This window comes from Pseudophryne corroboree, chromosome 1, assembly GCF_028390025.1.
Source record: "Pseudophryne corroboree isolate aPseCor3 chromosome 1, aPseCor3.hap2, whole genome shotgun sequence".
NCBI classification, from domain to species: domain Eukaryota; kingdom Metazoa; phylum Chordata; class Amphibia; order Anura; family Myobatrachidae; genus Pseudophryne; species Pseudophryne corroboree.
In genome coordinates, this window is record NC_086444.1 from 761,035,466 (window position 1) to 761,054,075 (window position 18,610).

An 18,610-nucleotide genomic window follows, 5' to 3' on the forward strand; every position below is an offset into this window, starting at 1 on the left:
GGAAGAGTGGCAATTACTGGCTAAACATAGGGAGTCTCTGAGGATAAATAACTGCCAATTGTAACACAGGAGCCAATGGGTATGATGGTTGCGCAAAAGCATGTAGTATACAAGAACTTGTGTGCAGTGTTAACAGAGTGGACTAATGCTGGAGGTACCCAGGAGTGTACTGGAGACTGGTTTGATATGCTCAGTGGTACTGGCTGATACTTTGAGCACAACACGGACACAATGGAGACTGTGCGACCTCTCAATAATTATGGCTCACACTCAGAGCATAACTGGAACACCAGGGAAAATGGCACTTTGAGTATTACAGGAATACACATGAGACTATGAGAAGCACACAGTAATACTGGTCAATACTTGGAGCACAACAGGATCACACTGGAAACTGTGAGAGCACTCAGTAGTAATGACTAGCACTTGGAGTATCTCAGGAACACACAGGAGACTTTGGATGGGCAGTCATGGCTAGTGCTGAGAGAATCACACCAAACTATGGAGCCAAACTTTAGAAACTGCAAACTGAAACTAGCAAGCAGGATACAATAGAAGTTTTGGCAATGAGTAGTGGGCAGGGGGAGACTTGTATAGGGCGCCCTGGATGCTGATAGTTCATTGGAGTCATGTGCAGGGAATCAGGTCTAGGATTAGTTAAACAGCAGTCAGGTGAAGATGGCAGCACCCATATACTGGTGATGCCAGCTCCACATAAAGGAAACAGAGAGACTTTGGTATTGGTATTATTTGGAACAAGTTCTGACAGCTTAGGAAAGAGATGAATTGTTTATAATAAAGGAGCAGCAGTGCCAACGCTATGCCAACTAAAAGAGAGACAGCAGGTATACTCTGTTACATACTGTCTGTAACAGTCTGCAGAGCACTGATTGTGGGTAAGATGCACTGTAGACTGTGCCTGCAGGGACCTCACATTTCATCACTGGGAGACTTTACTTAGTGTTACTGGGTATATTAGTTTGCAGAGCATGGCTTTGTCTTATGGGGTATGACAGTCGTAAAGCTTAGTGTTATAGTGTGTGGAATTATTAGGAAATATGGTGTTGAAACACAGAAGTTGAATCCCCTGTATATATAGCAAATTGGCTTCAAAACCATTGTCGCTGCTCCGCAGTCCCAGCTAACAGCACCCGCAAGTTCTTGCTAGCTGGAGACTATGAGAACTTCTGCCCTTCTGTATGGTATGATCATTAGACATGAGTGCATAGTATTTGTGATATAGGGAGAGATGCTTCAAACCTTCAAAAAAAGACACGTGGATGTGTTGCTTATAGCAGCCAATCAGATTTTAACTATAATTTACTGTATGTAGTACTGTCTATAAAATGATAGCCAAAATCTTATTAGTTGCTATGGGCAACACCTCACCTGTCCTTTTTAGAAGTCACTTAACCTTAGAACACAACATTGAACTTGTTGGGTAAAAAGGTGTTTTCTCCATTTAACTTGATCATGGAAAGGTAAAGCATATCGGAGTGCTTCGTTTACACTACAAGAAGTCAATATGGGCATACCCTAACAGCCATTACATTATTCACTTGTACTTTTTGAAGAATATGGCAACATTGGAAGAAATATAAATATTTTCACTAACAAGTTACTAATAATTAAAAAAAAATGTATGCTTTACTACTTGGCTATATTGATCTAAAAATACAATGTAAACAGTGAGATGTGTTTATATTATGATTTTCCAAAATAAAGTGGATTTGGATGTTATTCCATTTGTTTGGGTACTTCTAATGCAAATTACATTTTCTTACATTGCATGCTGTTTTCTATCACAGTTGCAGGTAGGGGACCCAAGTAAATTGTATTAGAAATCATTAATTTGTCATGTTCATCTTTCACAGCTCAGTGACAATTTAATCAGTATGACGGAGAAAACTTTTTTGGCTCCAGCATCTAAACAAGTCTTTAACATAGTATAAAAAAATATCTAAATATACAGATGTATCCTCATACATCTTGCCTCAATATGCCACACAGCGGGAGATGCCTGGCATGAGTGAGCTGACAGGCCAGGTGCAACTCTGTTAGCGTCAGGCGTCTTTATTTGCCTTAAATGCATCTGTTTTGCACAGCTATGTCATTAGGACACACAAGCAGACTCTGCTAATTAAAATGATATGCGGCATGCCTATATTCTGTGTGCGTCTGCGGCTGAATCTCCATAAGAAATAATATGTTACAGTGTTTTTTTATGAAAACACTGTAATGTACCATTTCGTATGCAGATACAGCCGCGGCTGCACACAGACTATAGGCCATATATAATTTTAATCATAAGCTGCATCTGCGTCATGTTCACAGTAAGACACATTTTAATGGAAAAGTCGCACATAAAAATGCTTAGTGCACAGTCACACAACTAGATGGGCTTTTTGATGTGCAGGGAGGCTAAAGGTAGGTGAACACATTAACTATAGCTATTTTTGAGATGTCCACTTCCTACACAACTTGGTATATAACCTTTGTTCATTCTGGTGCAGGAGCAGTTTAAGAGAGGATGGGGCCAGTGTGCAGTCTCTTGCCAATAAGAGGTACAGTGCCTTGCTAAAGTATTCACCCCCCTTTGCATTTTTCATGTTTTGTTGCCTCACAACCTGGAATTAAAATGTATTATTTGAAGGTTTGCATCATTTCATTCACAGAACATGGCTTCAACTTTGAAGAAGTTTTTTTTTATTGTGAAGCAAACAACAAATAGATCAAAATAACAGAAAACTTCAGCGTGCATAACTATTCACCCCCCTAAAGTCAGTACTTTGTAGAGCCATCTTTTATGGCAATTACAGCTGCAAGTCGCTTTGGATAAGTCTTTATGAGCTTGCCACATCTTGCCACTGGGATTTTTGCCCATTCCTCAAGGCAAAACTGTTCCAGCTACTTCATGTTGGATATTTTCCACTTGTGAACAGCAGTCTTCAAGTCTGACCACAGATTCTCTATTGGATTGAGATCTGGGCTTTGACTAGGCCATTCCAACACATTTAAATATTTCCCCTTAAACCACTCGAGTGTTGCTTCAGTAAGCAGGATGCTTTGGGTCATTGTCCTGCTGGAAGGTAAACCTCCGTCCCAGTCTCAAATCACAGGCATACTGAAACAGGTTTTGCTCAAGAATATCCCTGTGTTTAGCACCATCCACCTTTCCCTCGACTCGAAAGTTTCCCAGTCCCTGCTGCTGAAAAACATACCCACAGAATGATACTGCCACCACCATGTTTCACTGTGGGGATGGTGTTCTTGGGGTGATGGAATGTGTTGGGTTTGAGCGAGACGTAGCGTTTTCTTTGGTGGCCGAAAAGTTAAATTTTTGTCTCATCTGACCAGAGCACCTTCCTCCATACATTTGGGGAGTCGTCCACATACCTTTTGGCAAACTCAAAACGTGCCTTCTTATTTTTAACACTGAGTAATGGCTTTTTTCTGACCACTCTTCCATAAAGCCCAGCTCTATGGAGTGTACGGCTTATTGTGGTCACATGCGCAGATAGAGTCTCTGCTGTGGAACTCTGCAGCTCCTTCAGGGTTACCTTTGGTCTCTGTGCTGCCTCTTTGATTAATGCCCTCCTTGCCCGGTTTGTGAGTTTCGTTGGCTGTCCCTCTCTTGGCAGGTTTATTGTGGTACCATGTTCTTTTCATTTTAATATGATGGATTTGATGGTGCTCCGGGGGATCATCAAAGATTTGGATATTTTTTTATAACCCAACCCTGACTTGTACTTCTCAACAACTTTGTCCCTAACTTGTTTGGAGAGCTCCTTGGTCTTCATGGTGTGATGCCTCTTGCTTAGTGGTGCCTTTCAGAAAAGGTGTGTTTATACTGACAGATCATGTGACACTTAGATTGCACACAGGTGGCCTTCATTTCACTAATTATGTGACTTCTGAAGGCAATTGGTTGCACCAGAACTTTTGAGGGGCTTCATAGCAAAGGGGGTGAATCATATGCAAATGCCAATTTTAAAATTTTTATTTATAAAAATTATTTTTTATATAAATTTTTCTCATTTCACTTCACCAACTTAGATTATTTTGTGCAGATCCATTACATAAAATTCAGATAACAAAAAAAATAAAATAACAGGTTGTAATGTAACAAAATAGGTAAAAAGCCAAGGGGGTGAATACTTTAGCAAGGCACTGTACAGGTCTCTGTGAACATGGCACCTGTGCCACATTTTTGAAAGGTAAGTATGATATATGGGAGCATGATGTACATTGTGGGACTCCTGGACCCAGAGGCCCATGTGCACTGCACACTCTACACTCCATGTTCAGGTGGCAGTTGATTGATGCTGGGCTTTTTAAGGCAGAATCCATTTAGGAAAAGTCACACATTGTTTTGGTATGTAAAATGTTCTCAGCAAATGTGATATAGTAACTACTAAAACTTATAACTAGATTCATCATTGGCTGTAGGGTGCCTACAGTACAGTAGCATTAACTGCATTGACATTTCTAGAATCTAATAGTGCAGATTCACAATTGACAAATGGAGGATGGAAGGAGTTCTTTTTTGAACTTTTCAAGATCAGCATTAAACAATGGTGGTCATTCCGAGTTGTTCGCTCGCTAGCTGTTTTTAGCAGCCGTGCAAACGTTATGCCGCCGTCGACTGGGAGTGTATTTTAGCTTAGCAGAAGTGCGAATGAAGGGATCGCAAAGCGGCTACAAATTTTTTTTCGTGCAGTTTCAGAGTAGCTACAGACCTACTCAGCGCTTGCGATCACTTCAGACTTTTCAGTTCCTGTTTTGATGTCGCAAACACGCCCTGCGTTCGCCTAGCCATGCCTGCGTTTTTCCTGGCACGCCTGCGTTTTTTCAAACACTCCCCGAAAACGGTCAGTTGACACCCAGAAACGCCCTCTTCCTGTCAATCACTTTGCGGCCAGCAGTGCGACTGAAAAGCTTTGTTAGACTTTGTGTGAAACTACATAGTTCGTTGCAATAGTACGACGCGCATGCGCATTGCGCCGCATACGCATGCGCAGAAGTGCCGTTTTTTTGCCTGATCTCTGCACAGCGAACGAATGCAGCTAGTGATCAACTCGGAATGACCCCCAATAAACCATCTGGAAATTATTTGTTACAGAAGAAAGATACAATGCTCTTTATTTGAGATAAAATTACTTTAAAATCTTTTTTTTTTCTTTTGTGTTTGACTTCATTACTTATGATTGGTGTCATTTTTTCATTTATCACTTTAATGCTTCACACTTCATAAAATATTCACATTAGTTAATCCACCTGCTGCTGTGTACTTATTGATTGAATGTAAAGTCAGGGAAAAAACTGTCAACAATGTTTTAGGTTTTAGCACTTTAAAACATATTATGCTTCCTGAAGAGCAAGTGATCGCATTATTGGATATTGATATACACTTTTACAAAGCAGTAAACTTAAGGGTAATCCTCATTCCAGTTTTTATACGTATCTTCATGTAGACATTTTAGGCATGATGGTGGTTTTTAAAAGATGTGCATGCATTATAACTTATTGGCCCATTGAAGTTCAGAAACAGCCCCATAGGTTGCCCGGGACCTTCATCCTCTTGGGCAGAACACAAATTATGACAATAGCAATAGTATATAATACAATTACAAGAGCTGCAGCCATCATATTCAGTATAAGGGATAGAGCGGAGCTGCTGCACATGCCCAGTGGTAGCAGCTTCTTCTACCAAATTTGCAGTGTGTATGGATCTGAGCCCTCAATCAGTGTCTGGACCAAAGAGTAGCTGCCAGGAAGAACAGACAGTAGTGGGAGTTTTACCACAAGGTTGAAAAATGTGTGCTTAGAAAGTACAGTTCCGTCTTTTACTGGTTCTGTATTTGTGTATTTATTTATGATGTTATGTTTAACCTTTTTCTGACCACTGATTTTATTTATATTAGTTAAATATGTTTAATACAGCCTATACTATAGACCATCTACAGTGTTAAATATAAATACTTTCTTCCATACAGTATCCAGTGTATATAAAGACCAATGTGTACATTAATGTCTAGGGTCAATACAAGGTTCTTCTACCACTCATTAGGCTCCCGAACTTGCTACAATGTTCCACAGAGTGGAAGATTGTGGATTGCATTTGGAAACCCCCTGAATTTGCCCCTGTGCCCTCACTTAGTTTGAAGAGATCCCAAATTCAAGGGTCAATTCTCTCTACTCATCCTCTGTTCCTTCAGACATTCCAGGCCTTCGGTGTTTATCCTTTAGTGATTGTCCTCCTTACTCGTTAACGGCTTTTTAGACATGTGCCATTTTGATATTGCAATCAATGTTCTCATCTGTGTTTGTTATACATGTAGTTGTCATCAGTGTTCAATTGCTGATAAAGTTAGATAAAAAAGAAGGTACTGTAGCTAGGGGGGATGTTTATCCAGACTCTGTTATAGAAGAAGGTATTCCTTTTATCTTTCCCTCCATTTTGAAAGCAGCATATTAAGTTTGCAGCATACTGTATGTGCATGTTAGTGTATGTATATAAATGAACAGTTCCTGCTTGGCTATAGCATGGACCATTCTTTTTTGGGCTCTTTACCAATATATCAATATATCAATATATCAATATATATACAGGTTGAGTATCCCATATCCAAATATTCCGAAATACGGAATATTCCGAAATACGGACTTTTTTGAGTGAGAGTGAGATAGTGAAACCTTTGTTTTTTGATGGCTCAATGTACACAAACTTTGTTTAATACACAAAGTTATTAAAAATATTGTATTAAATGACCTTCAGGCTGTGTGTATAAGGTGTATATGAAACATAAATGAATTGTGTGAATGTACACACATTTTGTTTAATGCACAAAGTTATAAAAAATATTGGCTAAAATGACCTTCAGGCTGTGTGTATAAGGTGTATATGTAACATAAATGCATCCTGTGCTTAGATTTAGGTCCCATCACCATGATATCTCCTTATGGTATGCAATTATTCTAAAATACGGAAAAATCCGATATCCAAAATACCTCTGGTCCCAAGCATTTTGGATAAGGGATACTCAACCTGTATATATATATATATATATATATATATCTATCTATCTATCTATCAATATATCTATCAATATATCTATCAATATATCTATCAATATATATATATAAGCAAAGACAAAAAAGGCGGCACTCAGAGTCTTGAAGACAGTGTCAAACGTGTATTAAGTGCGATCTACGTTTCGGGGACCACCTCCCCTTCGTCAGGATAACTGCACAAGTGAACAAAACAATCTTAAATAGCAATGAACTTACCCCCTTTACAAGATTCCCCACGCCCGTTCTCCCCTGGCCACGCCACTCGGGCGTCCCGTCCGGCGTCACTGTTCACTCCGGCGGAACCGGAAGTGACGTCGCGGCTCCCTCCTGTGTGACCATGGAGACGCTAAACAACAATAAAAGCATGTGTAAAAACCATCGTGTCTAGCAATAAGACTGTAGCATGAACTGCAATACAGATAAAGTGCACCTAGATATTAGCATAACAATTCATAATCGTGCTAACCAATCTGAAAATGGCTAGTGCAAATGACCATTACAATTATTTAAAAGAACAGTGTCACAATTACCATATATACACCTTCATGTGCACAGTGATTTAAAACTCAGCAAGTGTAGGCGATGGCATCACGGTACGCCTAGATCACTGGATGTAAATGATCAGTGCCACTTTGGTACATCCGTGTAATTAATTAATTAACATCCTGCACTAACACCTTTATGGGCCCCTTAATAAAACTAGCCCACGAGGGGCAAGAAGTATCTTGCTACATCATAGAGGACATCTTATGATTCTGACAAATTATAAAAATTTATGAAAATTTATAAAAAATTTATAAAAAATTAATGAGGCCCAAACTCTCATTGAGCCCACCTGGTTTGAGGGTATTGAGCCTATGTATCCACATAGACTCAAGCTGCAGCAATTTTTTGCCCCTGTTGCCCCCTCGAGGGGACTCAGGGACATGGTCAATGATACGATGTTTAAACGTAGCCATGCTGTGCCTATGTTCCAGAAAATGCTTGGCTACTGGCTGCTCCCCATCCCCAGATGCCAGCGCGTTCCTAATGGCAAGCCTGTGCTGCGCCATCCTCACCTTAAATTGGCATTCAGTTTTGCCAATATAGTAACGCCCACATGGGCAAATGATGGCATAAACCACAAATTTTGAAGTACACGTGAGGGGCCATCTGATGTTAAATTTCTTACCCGAATAGGGATGTGAGATGCTGTCTCCAGGGGACATATGTGTACACGTAGTGCATCCTGAGCACTTAAAGCAACCATTTTTGCGAGATAAGAAATGCCTGGGAAGAGGTGGCTTAAACCTTGTCATATCAGTTTTAACTAGCCAATCTCTGATATTTCTGCCTCATGTATAACTAGGCATCACCCTCTTGTCTCGAAAGGCTTTTAAGTCTGGGTCTGTGGCCACCAAAGGCCACAGTTGACGCAGCTTCTTGGCACTTTGCTCACTCTGTGTATTAAATTCTGTGATCCATGGAATGACTTTGGTCATATCCCGTGCCTGTGTGGGTGATAGTAACTCCTCCCTATTCTTAGCTGCAGCCTTTTGTTTGGCTGCTCGGAGGAGGTTGCGTGGGTAACCTCTTTCAGCGAACCTCTGCTCCATTTCCTCCAGTTGTACCTCTCTCACCTTAGTGTTGCTGTTAACCCTACAGACCCTAAGGAACTGGGAGTATGGCAAGCCCTGTAACGTAGGTTTAGGGTGAAAGCTGTCAAATCTCAAAAGCGTATTCCGGTCTGACGGTTTTTTATAAAGGCTCGTTTCCAATCTCCCATCTCCAAGAGTCAGCTGGATGTCCAAGAAACATATCTCGGTTTTACTGTGGCTCATGGTCAATTTCACGGGGCTATCTGTGGAATTGTGCGCTGTTACAAGATCACAAAGATCCTGTACTTCACCTCTCCAAAACACTAACAGATCATCTATATATCTGTAGTAGATGAAAACTCTGTGAGCAATTGAGGAGTTGGTGAAAAATAATGCCCGCTCCACCTCCCACATGTAAGCATTGGCGAACGAGGGTGCCACGGCCGACCCCATGGCACACCCCGTTCGCTGTCTGTAATAGACACCGTCAAAAATGAAAAAATTATGTGACAAGGTGAAACGCAGTAATGAAATGAAAAAATCTATGTCAGGACCTGTGTATGCACTATTGCCTGTGATCAAATGCCTCACTGCTTGTAAGCCCTGTTCGTGCGGTATGCACGTGTACAGGCTTGTGACATCTATAGTGGCCAATGTGACATCCTCTGGAACTTGATCTATCACTAGCAACCTCTTTAATAGCATACTTGAATCTTTCAAATGGGTGAAAGTACCCTGCACACAGGGCTGTAAATATGCATCAAGATATATAGCTAGAGGCTCACACAGAGAACCCCGGGCAGAGATGATAGGTCTCCCCGGGGGTCTCTGTGCGTCCTTGTGTATCTTAGGAATGGTATAGAAAAGGGGAATAACCGGCCATTCAGGGGATAATTTTTGCACAATGCTGGTGCCAATGGTACCCTCATCTTTGGCCTGCTGCAACAGTTGGGTTAATTCGGCCTGATAAGCCTTAGTGGGGTCTTTGGATAACACACAATAAGTGTCCCCGTCCGACAACAGTCGGTGACACTCCTGTGTGTAATCCGTGACCTCCTGTACCTCCTGTCCTTTAAAGCCATTTCTTGTATTTTTATCATGCAGGAAATAATAACACATTCCCATTCCCGGAGCAGTTTAAGGATTAGAGGCATGTGTGCAGGCTCAGTGTGGGCCCCCTCCACTCTGTCTTTGTGCTAGCATCTACTGCGCATGTGCAGGTCTCCAGGAACATGGCACCTGCACATTGTTTCCAGGGACTTCTCTCTTGTGCATGCACACATCACTAGGAAAATGGCCACTGTGCTATTTTGCTGGTGATTTCAGAATGCAGTGTTGGCTGCCACAGAATGCCGGAGGGGTATGTATCATTATGTGGCTGCATGGTGTGTGGTATGGGCCTCCTTGGACCTAGGTGTCTATGTGCACCGCACACCTTGTACTTATTTTAGATAAGCCAATGTCCTATACATTGTGGTAATTTACTGTAAGATCATCAGAAGTATGAATTCTGGATAAAGGTATAAAGTACTGCCAATAGAGGTATGCATAAGTTATAGTACAGTATTTAGTACTTAATTTAGTGCTGTCCACTGTCATTGTTAGGGCTCATTTGTAGAACTAGTAGCCTGAATTACTGTCACTGTATCTATTGCCAATTAAGATATTTGTTACCCGCAATTTTAGAGTATATATTGTAATGTTCTATTTAAAGTTTCAAGTGCAGGATATAAGCAATGACACTTGAATGAAAGTATTGTTAATAAATATATTTTTTCAATTCAGATAGACTTCTTAACATATTTGTCCAATATGTTCTCAATATACATTCAGAACATTGATCAAAACTAGCATAATAGCAAAGGTTCTGTTGCATGGAATGTTATGTTTTATAATGGAATATATACATTTTGGTAGCAAGCTGGGGTGATGTACCTGATGTCATGATCCAGGCTATTTCACGTATGAATAGGCCTGTTAATAAGTAGTGTGATATCAATGTAGGTGATATCAGGATATCTGAGTGGTGTATCAATGTATGTGATATGAAGATATCTGATTGCTGTGTAAATGTATTTTGTATTGAGAAACATGTCTGTGGATGAAACCTGGTTTGAGAGTTAATTGCCTTGTAGTGTTCACTCAAGCACCCCAGGGGTCCAGAAACAGTAAACCATTCAAAGGTTTGTGCTATGTGGAATTCTGACAAGCTTCAATGCTCTTCCTGAGCTTATCTGTATGTATATTATAGCAATTTACATTGCAAAGGAACAAAATGTCAGAGGCCAGGACTGGCTTGTGTCATTTCAAACAAGTTATTTACTTTCAGAACAGGGGGTGCACCCTTATAGGTCAGCAAAGACGTTTTGGCTACAACAGGTGATAAATGTCCCTTTAGCTAGGTGAAAAACAGTCCCAGTATAATGGATAGGCCTGGTTCATACCTTCAAACAAAATGAGATGGGTAATGAAATAATCCCTGCTCATGTGAGCAGGAGGGCCTGTACCAACTCTCTAAGCATCAAGGAAGCAAGTAAGAAGATTCACCCCTGTTAGTATGGTTAAGAGACCCCACAGTATAAGCTAAGACTCCATTCACTCTGGCTTTGGAAGGGTTAAACAAAATCTCCAGAGGGAGGTGGGCTGAAGGGGCAGCCTAAGTTTTAAATAAGAGAAACACAGGCTGTTCAGTGTTCATTCTGCAGGAGGCTATCAAAGGATAACAGATGATCCATAAGACAATGGAAGGCCTAATCCCATAACTATTGAATCCAAAGAGACTGGATTGGTTTGTTTTATTTGGATTCAAAATTCTTAATTTTAGTGCTGGCGGTATGTGCTTTCCAACCCAAAGCCTTAAAAGGTCAGGTTACCAATTTTTTACGTATTAATAACTTTGTATGCGGGTGAGAGCAGAAGCCCACCCTGGGCATGGTCACTAAAAGTTGCTTGGCCTGGCAGATGCAGCGACTGGTACTTCTGCTGGTGGCAGTTTACCGCATGGATTTACCACACACACTGAGGTAATCAGTAAAGGTGTCACGGGGATGCATTCTCAGATTGGCATATCTCGAGAATTGCTGCGCTAGGATCATGACAAACTGGTTGGCAGTGGTGGGATATCTCAAAAAAGTAATTTTTTTAATGGAAAACTTAAGAGAATGAAATTCACAAGATACCACAGCTCAAATCTTATATTAGTATTAGTCACACATTAAAAGCAATTTCTGTTCCTCATCCCTGTTTTTATTATTTTGGCAAAGTAACTGCAGAGGAATGTCAGCTACGTATGAGAAGAGATCGATCCATGACCTTGTGGAAAGTGATACAGAGCATCGGGATGTCGGCAGACCTGTACTGGGGGAGAGTGCATCAGCGGGGGATAATGCGTTAGCCTCAGATGTACCCCATACTGGATGATTATGTACTGCGGGACTTGATACTGCGATATTGGACTCTGATGTGGACTCTGATATCAGTGTGGGACCTTCGAGGAATGGCCTTAAGGATGGATCAATATCTACAATAAGCTCTGAAGTATGTGAAAGAGCCAAATGCAGTGACGGTACTGCAACTTATGGAGCAGTTTAACGCATGAGAGGCTGCAGAACACCAAGCTACTCTTAAGAGAGAGAAACCTGTTCTAGAGAGAGAGAACGCTGTGGTCAAAATGGCAGTTGTGGAACGTAAAGCTGCTCTGGACCAGAGAGCCGGCTACTGCAGAAAAGGAGACTGAATGCAAGTTCCAGTTGGAGTTAGCTGAACTCGACTGGCAGGCTGTGACCAGAGATGCAAACCTACATCGATCGTGTTGTGACCACTTCCCCATGCTGGAAGCAGACGAAAAAGGCCAAGTAAATTCAAGCTGTGTTTCCCAGAACCAGCTGACCCTGGACTTTACAATGGATTCCTGACAGAGGTCTGACACCTCTGCCAGTTCCATGGAGATGGCAGAAAGTGCAACAGCCAGGGAGGCTGCAGGGCACCCATCCGAGACAGCATCAAAAGAGCAATGGGGGTATGTTGCTGCAAACCCAGATGGCCTGTTTTCCAGGATGAGTACAGATGAGTTAATTAAAGAATGTCAGCTGCAGGGTCTTGCCTGCAGTGACAATACCTGCAGTGAGATGGTCAGGCAGCTCTGGTGGGCAGAAGAGAGCAAGTGCCATGCCTTAAGCCAGTATCGATCCACACTTCTGTGGCCAGGTCCCGAGATGAGTCCTGGGTACCTGCTGCATGAGCTAGGGGAGTGTTTTGCAGACAGAGAGAGAGAGAGAGGCACACAATTGGAGGAAGCTCGATACTCCATTCTGGCACGATCAGTATCGCAGAGTGGATGATGACAGACAACGACTATGAAAGCCTCTTTTATCAGCGGAAGAAGCAGTTGTCCAGCCTGCAGGGGTGCCCCAAGAGGAACAGGTACATCCAACATCTACATTCGGTGTGGACTATGTTACGGAGTTCAAGCATCCCGAGGTGCAGTGTACCCTACTGGGAGGAGCTGTTGGTGAGAACAGAATATTACCACCGTCTGCGCAGAATTTGCAGCTGGAAGAGGCTGATTTTCAGGAGGACCTGATTGTGGAGGAGACTTTGTCGCTAAGAGAGGTGGGAGTGTCGGATATTGTTGCCAAGAATGGGTTCAGGAGGACTGACTTTGGAAAATTGATAGCATACTGTGTGCCTGACATTTCTAAGTCTGTTGAAATATGTGATTCATCCCAGGTAGTATGTGATGATGCTAAACCTTGCAATGATGTGACTCTGTGTACAGTACCTGTAATGCTATGTGATCATTGTGCATACTCCAATATGATAGGGGTATGTGGGAGTGAGCCTCTGATAGGTACCAGTGCTAGCACTTGCAGTTGTGTGGGTGTAGGCAAGGAACCTGATATAGTCTAGGATGATTTAGAAACACAGAATAGTAGCCTGCGTAGTGGTAGTGATGTCTTCTATGTTACGGTGCTAAAATTTAAACCTGTTTCTCCTCTGGTCAGAGAGTATCAGTATCTGGACAGGGATACAGGGTGAGGCATTAAGGAAGTGTCTGGGTGACCCAGCTTGCCTCACAATCTTCTGCTAGGGACATATTTGGGCTGAATGCAGGCCGCATACTTAAAGGAACATGATGTCCCTGACACTACAATGTTGCAAGCTTTTCTTGCTAACACCAGTCTTCCCCAGGTCCCGGGTAATCCAGATAACATGCCAATGTCCGTGTGTAGGGACAAGGAAATGACTCCCTGTATTGTGGAGACAGCTCATGTTGATTTTCAAGTACGACGAGAACAAGATGAAATGCAAATGTTCATGTGTCAGGGGACGGCAGTGAATCCAGGTGTTGAGGAAAATGCTCAAATTGATTTGCAGGTACCGAGGGGCCCTGAAAACATGCAAATGTCTGTGAGTAAAGGAGGGGCAATGGATCCTTGTATTGATGAAAATGCTTATATTGTGTTGCAGGTACCCCAGGATGATGCACCCAGTCAGGATAATAATGGGGATGATGTATTGTCTTTTGCCCGTGTAACAAGTAATTCTGATGATGCATGTATCAATGTGGGAAATAATGTGTCTGTTGGGGGTGCTACCAGCGTCAACAGCTAAGGAGAAGGGAGAAACACACATTGCTGTTCTTCCTCCTCTGACCCCCCTCCCTGCACTCCTGTTGCATGCAGACACCCAACAGGGATTCCCATATACTTATGCTTCAGTGGAAAGCTTACCTCTCCAGGCTGAACAGAGGGCTAGCCCCAATACAGCACAAGGGCAGGAAGGGATTGTTTGGGAAAAGTATCTAGGTGTATTTTCCCCAGGATGTGTTGATGATGAAATTTCTCCTTATTATGGTACCACTAGACCCACCGAGATACAGACACCTGGGAATGATGTGGGTACACTGTATAAAGATGTACCTGATGTGATGTGTGCCCTAGCTATAGGTACCCAGCAGAAGGCAGCGCAGAAGGGCTGCACATTAACCCCTGGAGGAATCAGCAGTGGTTCCTTAGTGGTCCATGGGACTGAAGCACTGAATGGCTAAGGACGGGAGGAATTTGTCCTAGTGGGCCACGGACAGATAGGACCTTAAAATCCCAGAGGGCCTGTCAACCCTCACTTGGGGCTGAGCTAGTAGAGGAAAAGGGTGAAGCCTGTAATAATTTGCACAGTAAGCAATCTGGTACAGATATCATACCCAGACAGGATGCTGAGAGACAGCTGGTAGTACCCCGAACTCAGGAGGGTCTGCTCCAGGAGTGCACATTGGAAGTGGGTCAGAAGGTCCTAGCACGGATTCCGTTAAGGCAGAACAAATGGCAGGATGCATGGAGAGGCCTATACCTGGCAGTTCAGCACTTGAATGATGTAAGCTATGTCACTGCCATAGGGAATGGCAGAAAGGTACATAGCATATATCATGTGACAAGGCTGAAGGCCTACCAGCACAGGGACACATGCATGCCAACAGTTTGCAGCCTCCCAGAACAGGAACAGGGAGGGACAGGACCCATTACGGGGCCCAACAGCAGCTACTGCCGCAGATGCCTTAGGTGTACAAAAGTTTATGGCTGCTGAAATAGTCCCTGAGGGATCGGGGCTGCTCAGAGCCCAGGAGAGGCTGTGTAAAAATATGACTGTAAGGCTAGATGGCCATGTCTTAGGTGACCCTGCACTGTTTTAATTCCCATCTGATGAGCCAGCAGCCAAGGAGAGGGCTGACCGCATTTCTCAAAGTGTGGTGTTAGATTGTGCCCTCTCTTCTGATGTCAGTTCCAGGGAATTAGGAATTTATTAAGTTTGTTCCCAGGTGCCAGTTATGGAGGAGATAAAAATCCATCCTGTGGAGACTGGCCACTGGGACAAAGGCACTAAATGTATTGTGACTCTTGCAATGGCCACTGAGACAGTGACACAGTGGACACAGGTTAAGAAGCAGAGTGTTCCCCATACAGTACATGTACTTTCCCTAGGGGAGGACACACCCCTAGTAACGTCTCATGCAGGCAAACTGCGCAATCTAGCAGTGGCTGCTGTGATAGGTGGGGCAGTATCTGATATCCATTATAATGAGGAGTTGGATGAGTCCCCAGTGTTGGATACCCACCCCTGCCTGGGATGGATGACATATGGGCAGGTTGAGGGACAGAGTGCAGTAAACGGCATGGGAGACTGTGGCATGTAAACCTTTTGCTCCCATGCCTATTTTTAGGGTGAAGGTGTAATGATCCAGGCTATTTCAAGTAGGAATAGGCCTGTTAATAAGTAGTGTGACATCAATGTAGGTGATATCAGAATATCTGAGTGGTGTATCAATGTATGTGATATCAGGATATCTGATTGCTGTATCAATGTATTTTGTATTGAGAAACATGTCTGTGGATGAAACCTGGTCTGAGAGTTTATTGTCTTGTAGTGTTTACTCAAGCACCCCAGGGGTCCAGAAACAGTAAAACATTCAAAGGTTTGTGCTATGTGAAAATGTGACAAGTTTCAATGCTCTTCCTGGGCTTATCTGTATATTGTGGCAATTTACATTGCAAAGGAACAAAATTTCAGAGGCCAGGATCAGGCCTGGCTTGTGTCCTTTCAAACAAGTTATTTACTTTCACAGCAGGGGGTGCATCCTTATAGGTCAGCGAAGACGTTTTGGCTACAACAGGTGATAAATGTCTCTTTAGCCAGTTGTAAAAACGGTCCCAGTATAATGGATAGGCCTGGTTCATACCTTCAAACAAAATGAGATGTGTAATGAAATAATCCCTGCTCATGTGACCAGGAGGGCCTGTACCAACTCTCTAATCATCAAACAAGCAAGTAAAAGATAAGGCCATCCACCCCTGATAGTATGGTTAAGAGACCCCATAGTATAAGCTAAGACTCCATTCACTCTGGCTTTGGAAGGGTTAAATGAACTCTCCAGAGAGGGGGGGGGGGGGGGGGCTGAAGGGGCAGCCTAAGTTTTAAATAGTAGAAACACAGGCTGTTCAGTGTTCATTCTGCTGAAGGCTATCAAAGGATAACAGATGATCTGTAAATCAATGGGAATGACTCATCCGATAACTATTGAATCCAAAGAGACTGGCTTGGTTTGTTTCATTTATTTCTCTATTTTTTATTTAATTTGAAAATTTTTTTACATCTGTGACTATTTGACTTTTCAACTATTATATTCTTGTAACTTTCTTTTTTCTTTAACAATTAGCTTTGAAGTTTATACTTGGATTAAAAATTCTTAATTTTAGTTCTGGCAGTCTGTGCTTTCCAACCCAAAGTCTCGAGCTGTCAGGTTACCAAATTTTTATGTATTAATAATTTTGTATACGGGTGAGAGCAGAAGCACACCCTGGGTGTGGTCCCTAAAAGTCGCTTGGCCTGGCAGACTCAGCAACAGGTACTTCTGTTGGTGGCAGTTTAACGCATGGATTTACCACACACACCAAGGTAATCAATACAGTGTCACGTGGCAGCGTTCTCAGATTGGCGTATCTGGAGAATCACTGCACTAGGATCATGACACCTGACATTGGTCCTCATTTCGAGTTGATCGCTCGCTAGCTGCTTTTAGCAGCAATGCAAACGCTAGGTCGCCGCCCTCAGGGAGTGTATCTTAGCTTAGCAGAAGTGCGATCAAAAGGTTAGCAGTTCTGCAACTAAAAAAATTCATGCAGTTTCAGAGTGGCTCAAGACTTACTCCTAGCTTGCCATGACTGCAGTCTGTTTAGTTCCTGGTTTGACGTCATAAACACGCCCTGCGTTCGGCCAGCCACTCCCCCGTTTCTGCAGCCACTTCTGCATTTTTACCTGGCATGCCTGCGTTTTTTAGCACACTCCCTGAAAACACTGAGTCGCCGCTCAGAAACACCCACTTCCTGTCAATCAAACAACGAACACTCGAGCGACTGAAAAGCATCACTCGAGCTTGTGTAAAACGACAATGTTTTCTGTGAAAGTACTTAGCGCATGCGCGCTGCGTACCGAACGATCAACTCGGAATGAGGGTCATTATACAGAGTGTAGTATAAACCAGAGCACTATTCGGTGCTAATTTAAGCTTTAAGTTGACACAGGGTGGAATAAGTGTTGACTCTTCTGTATACAAGGTATTTCAACATTGTTTACTGTTCTTATTACTTACCAACCCTACAAACGTTCGTCCAACAAAAATATACCCTGCAATTTGTCATTACCAAGTTTAAAAAATCTAAATATTGAAATGACTTTTAATAAAAAGAATAACCAGTAAGATTCTACAGAAGCGATAAATGCTTCTCTTTGTTCCAATCGCATCTTGCACCTGTAAGTTGTATGACCATCTGGTTTCTTAAAATGAAATACAGCAGGGGATCCTACCACAAAGCTTACGAGAATCAAACACTTGCAAAGCCATCTTGTGAACTGAGAGACGTTTATATTTTTCATCATAGACACATTAACTTGTTTATACTGCATTTCAGAAGATGTTATCAAAAATATCACACATGACAGAAGAAAATTGAGGTTTATTACTTGGATGCAATTATATCCTACTGTGTGAAACAGCTTTTGCTTGTTAAGAACAAAGAGAAAATGCTAGGCCTATTATAACATCTGATTTCATGTTGTCATAGGATATAATGAAAGATGAATGTTCCATGCTAAAGCTGCAGCTTAAGGAACGAGATGAACTTATCCACCAACTGCAAGAAGAGCTGGTAAGTTATACAAGAAAAATTGTTATTGAAAAGTAACTTCATTTTATACACTATCAAACCCTTACTAAGATGTATGACTATGTGAGGTTGTGCACAAAATCATCCTTTATTGCTCTGTAATTTGTAAGTCTGTTTGTCTCCATAAGGACTGAGATGAAAAATAATAATAAAAAATTGCATGTTTGTTATGTGAAGATTGCTTAGACAGATGTCTAAAGTTGTAAAACAAACTATATAGCTTAAAAAAGAAAAGTGTTCTGT

The 18,610-nt window shown here is 42.2% G+C and overlaps 1 protein-coding gene across 4 annotated transcripts in view; it reads left to right on the forward strand.

The window, feature by feature from the left end:
* The window catches only part of CCSER1 (coiled-coil serine rich protein 1), a 1,413,620-nt gene that overhangs the window by 1,266,835 nt on the left and 128,175 nt on the right, over positions 1-18,610 (forward strand). For all 4 annotated transcript variants that reach the window (XM_063917302.1, XM_063917330.1, XM_063917310.1 and 1 more), the window contains exon 8: positions 18,266-18,349. In XM_063917302.1, coding sequence (XP_063773372.1) covers positions 18,266-18,349 — 84 coding nt within the window. The remainder of the gene's footprint in view (positions 1-18,265; positions 18,350-18,610) is intronic.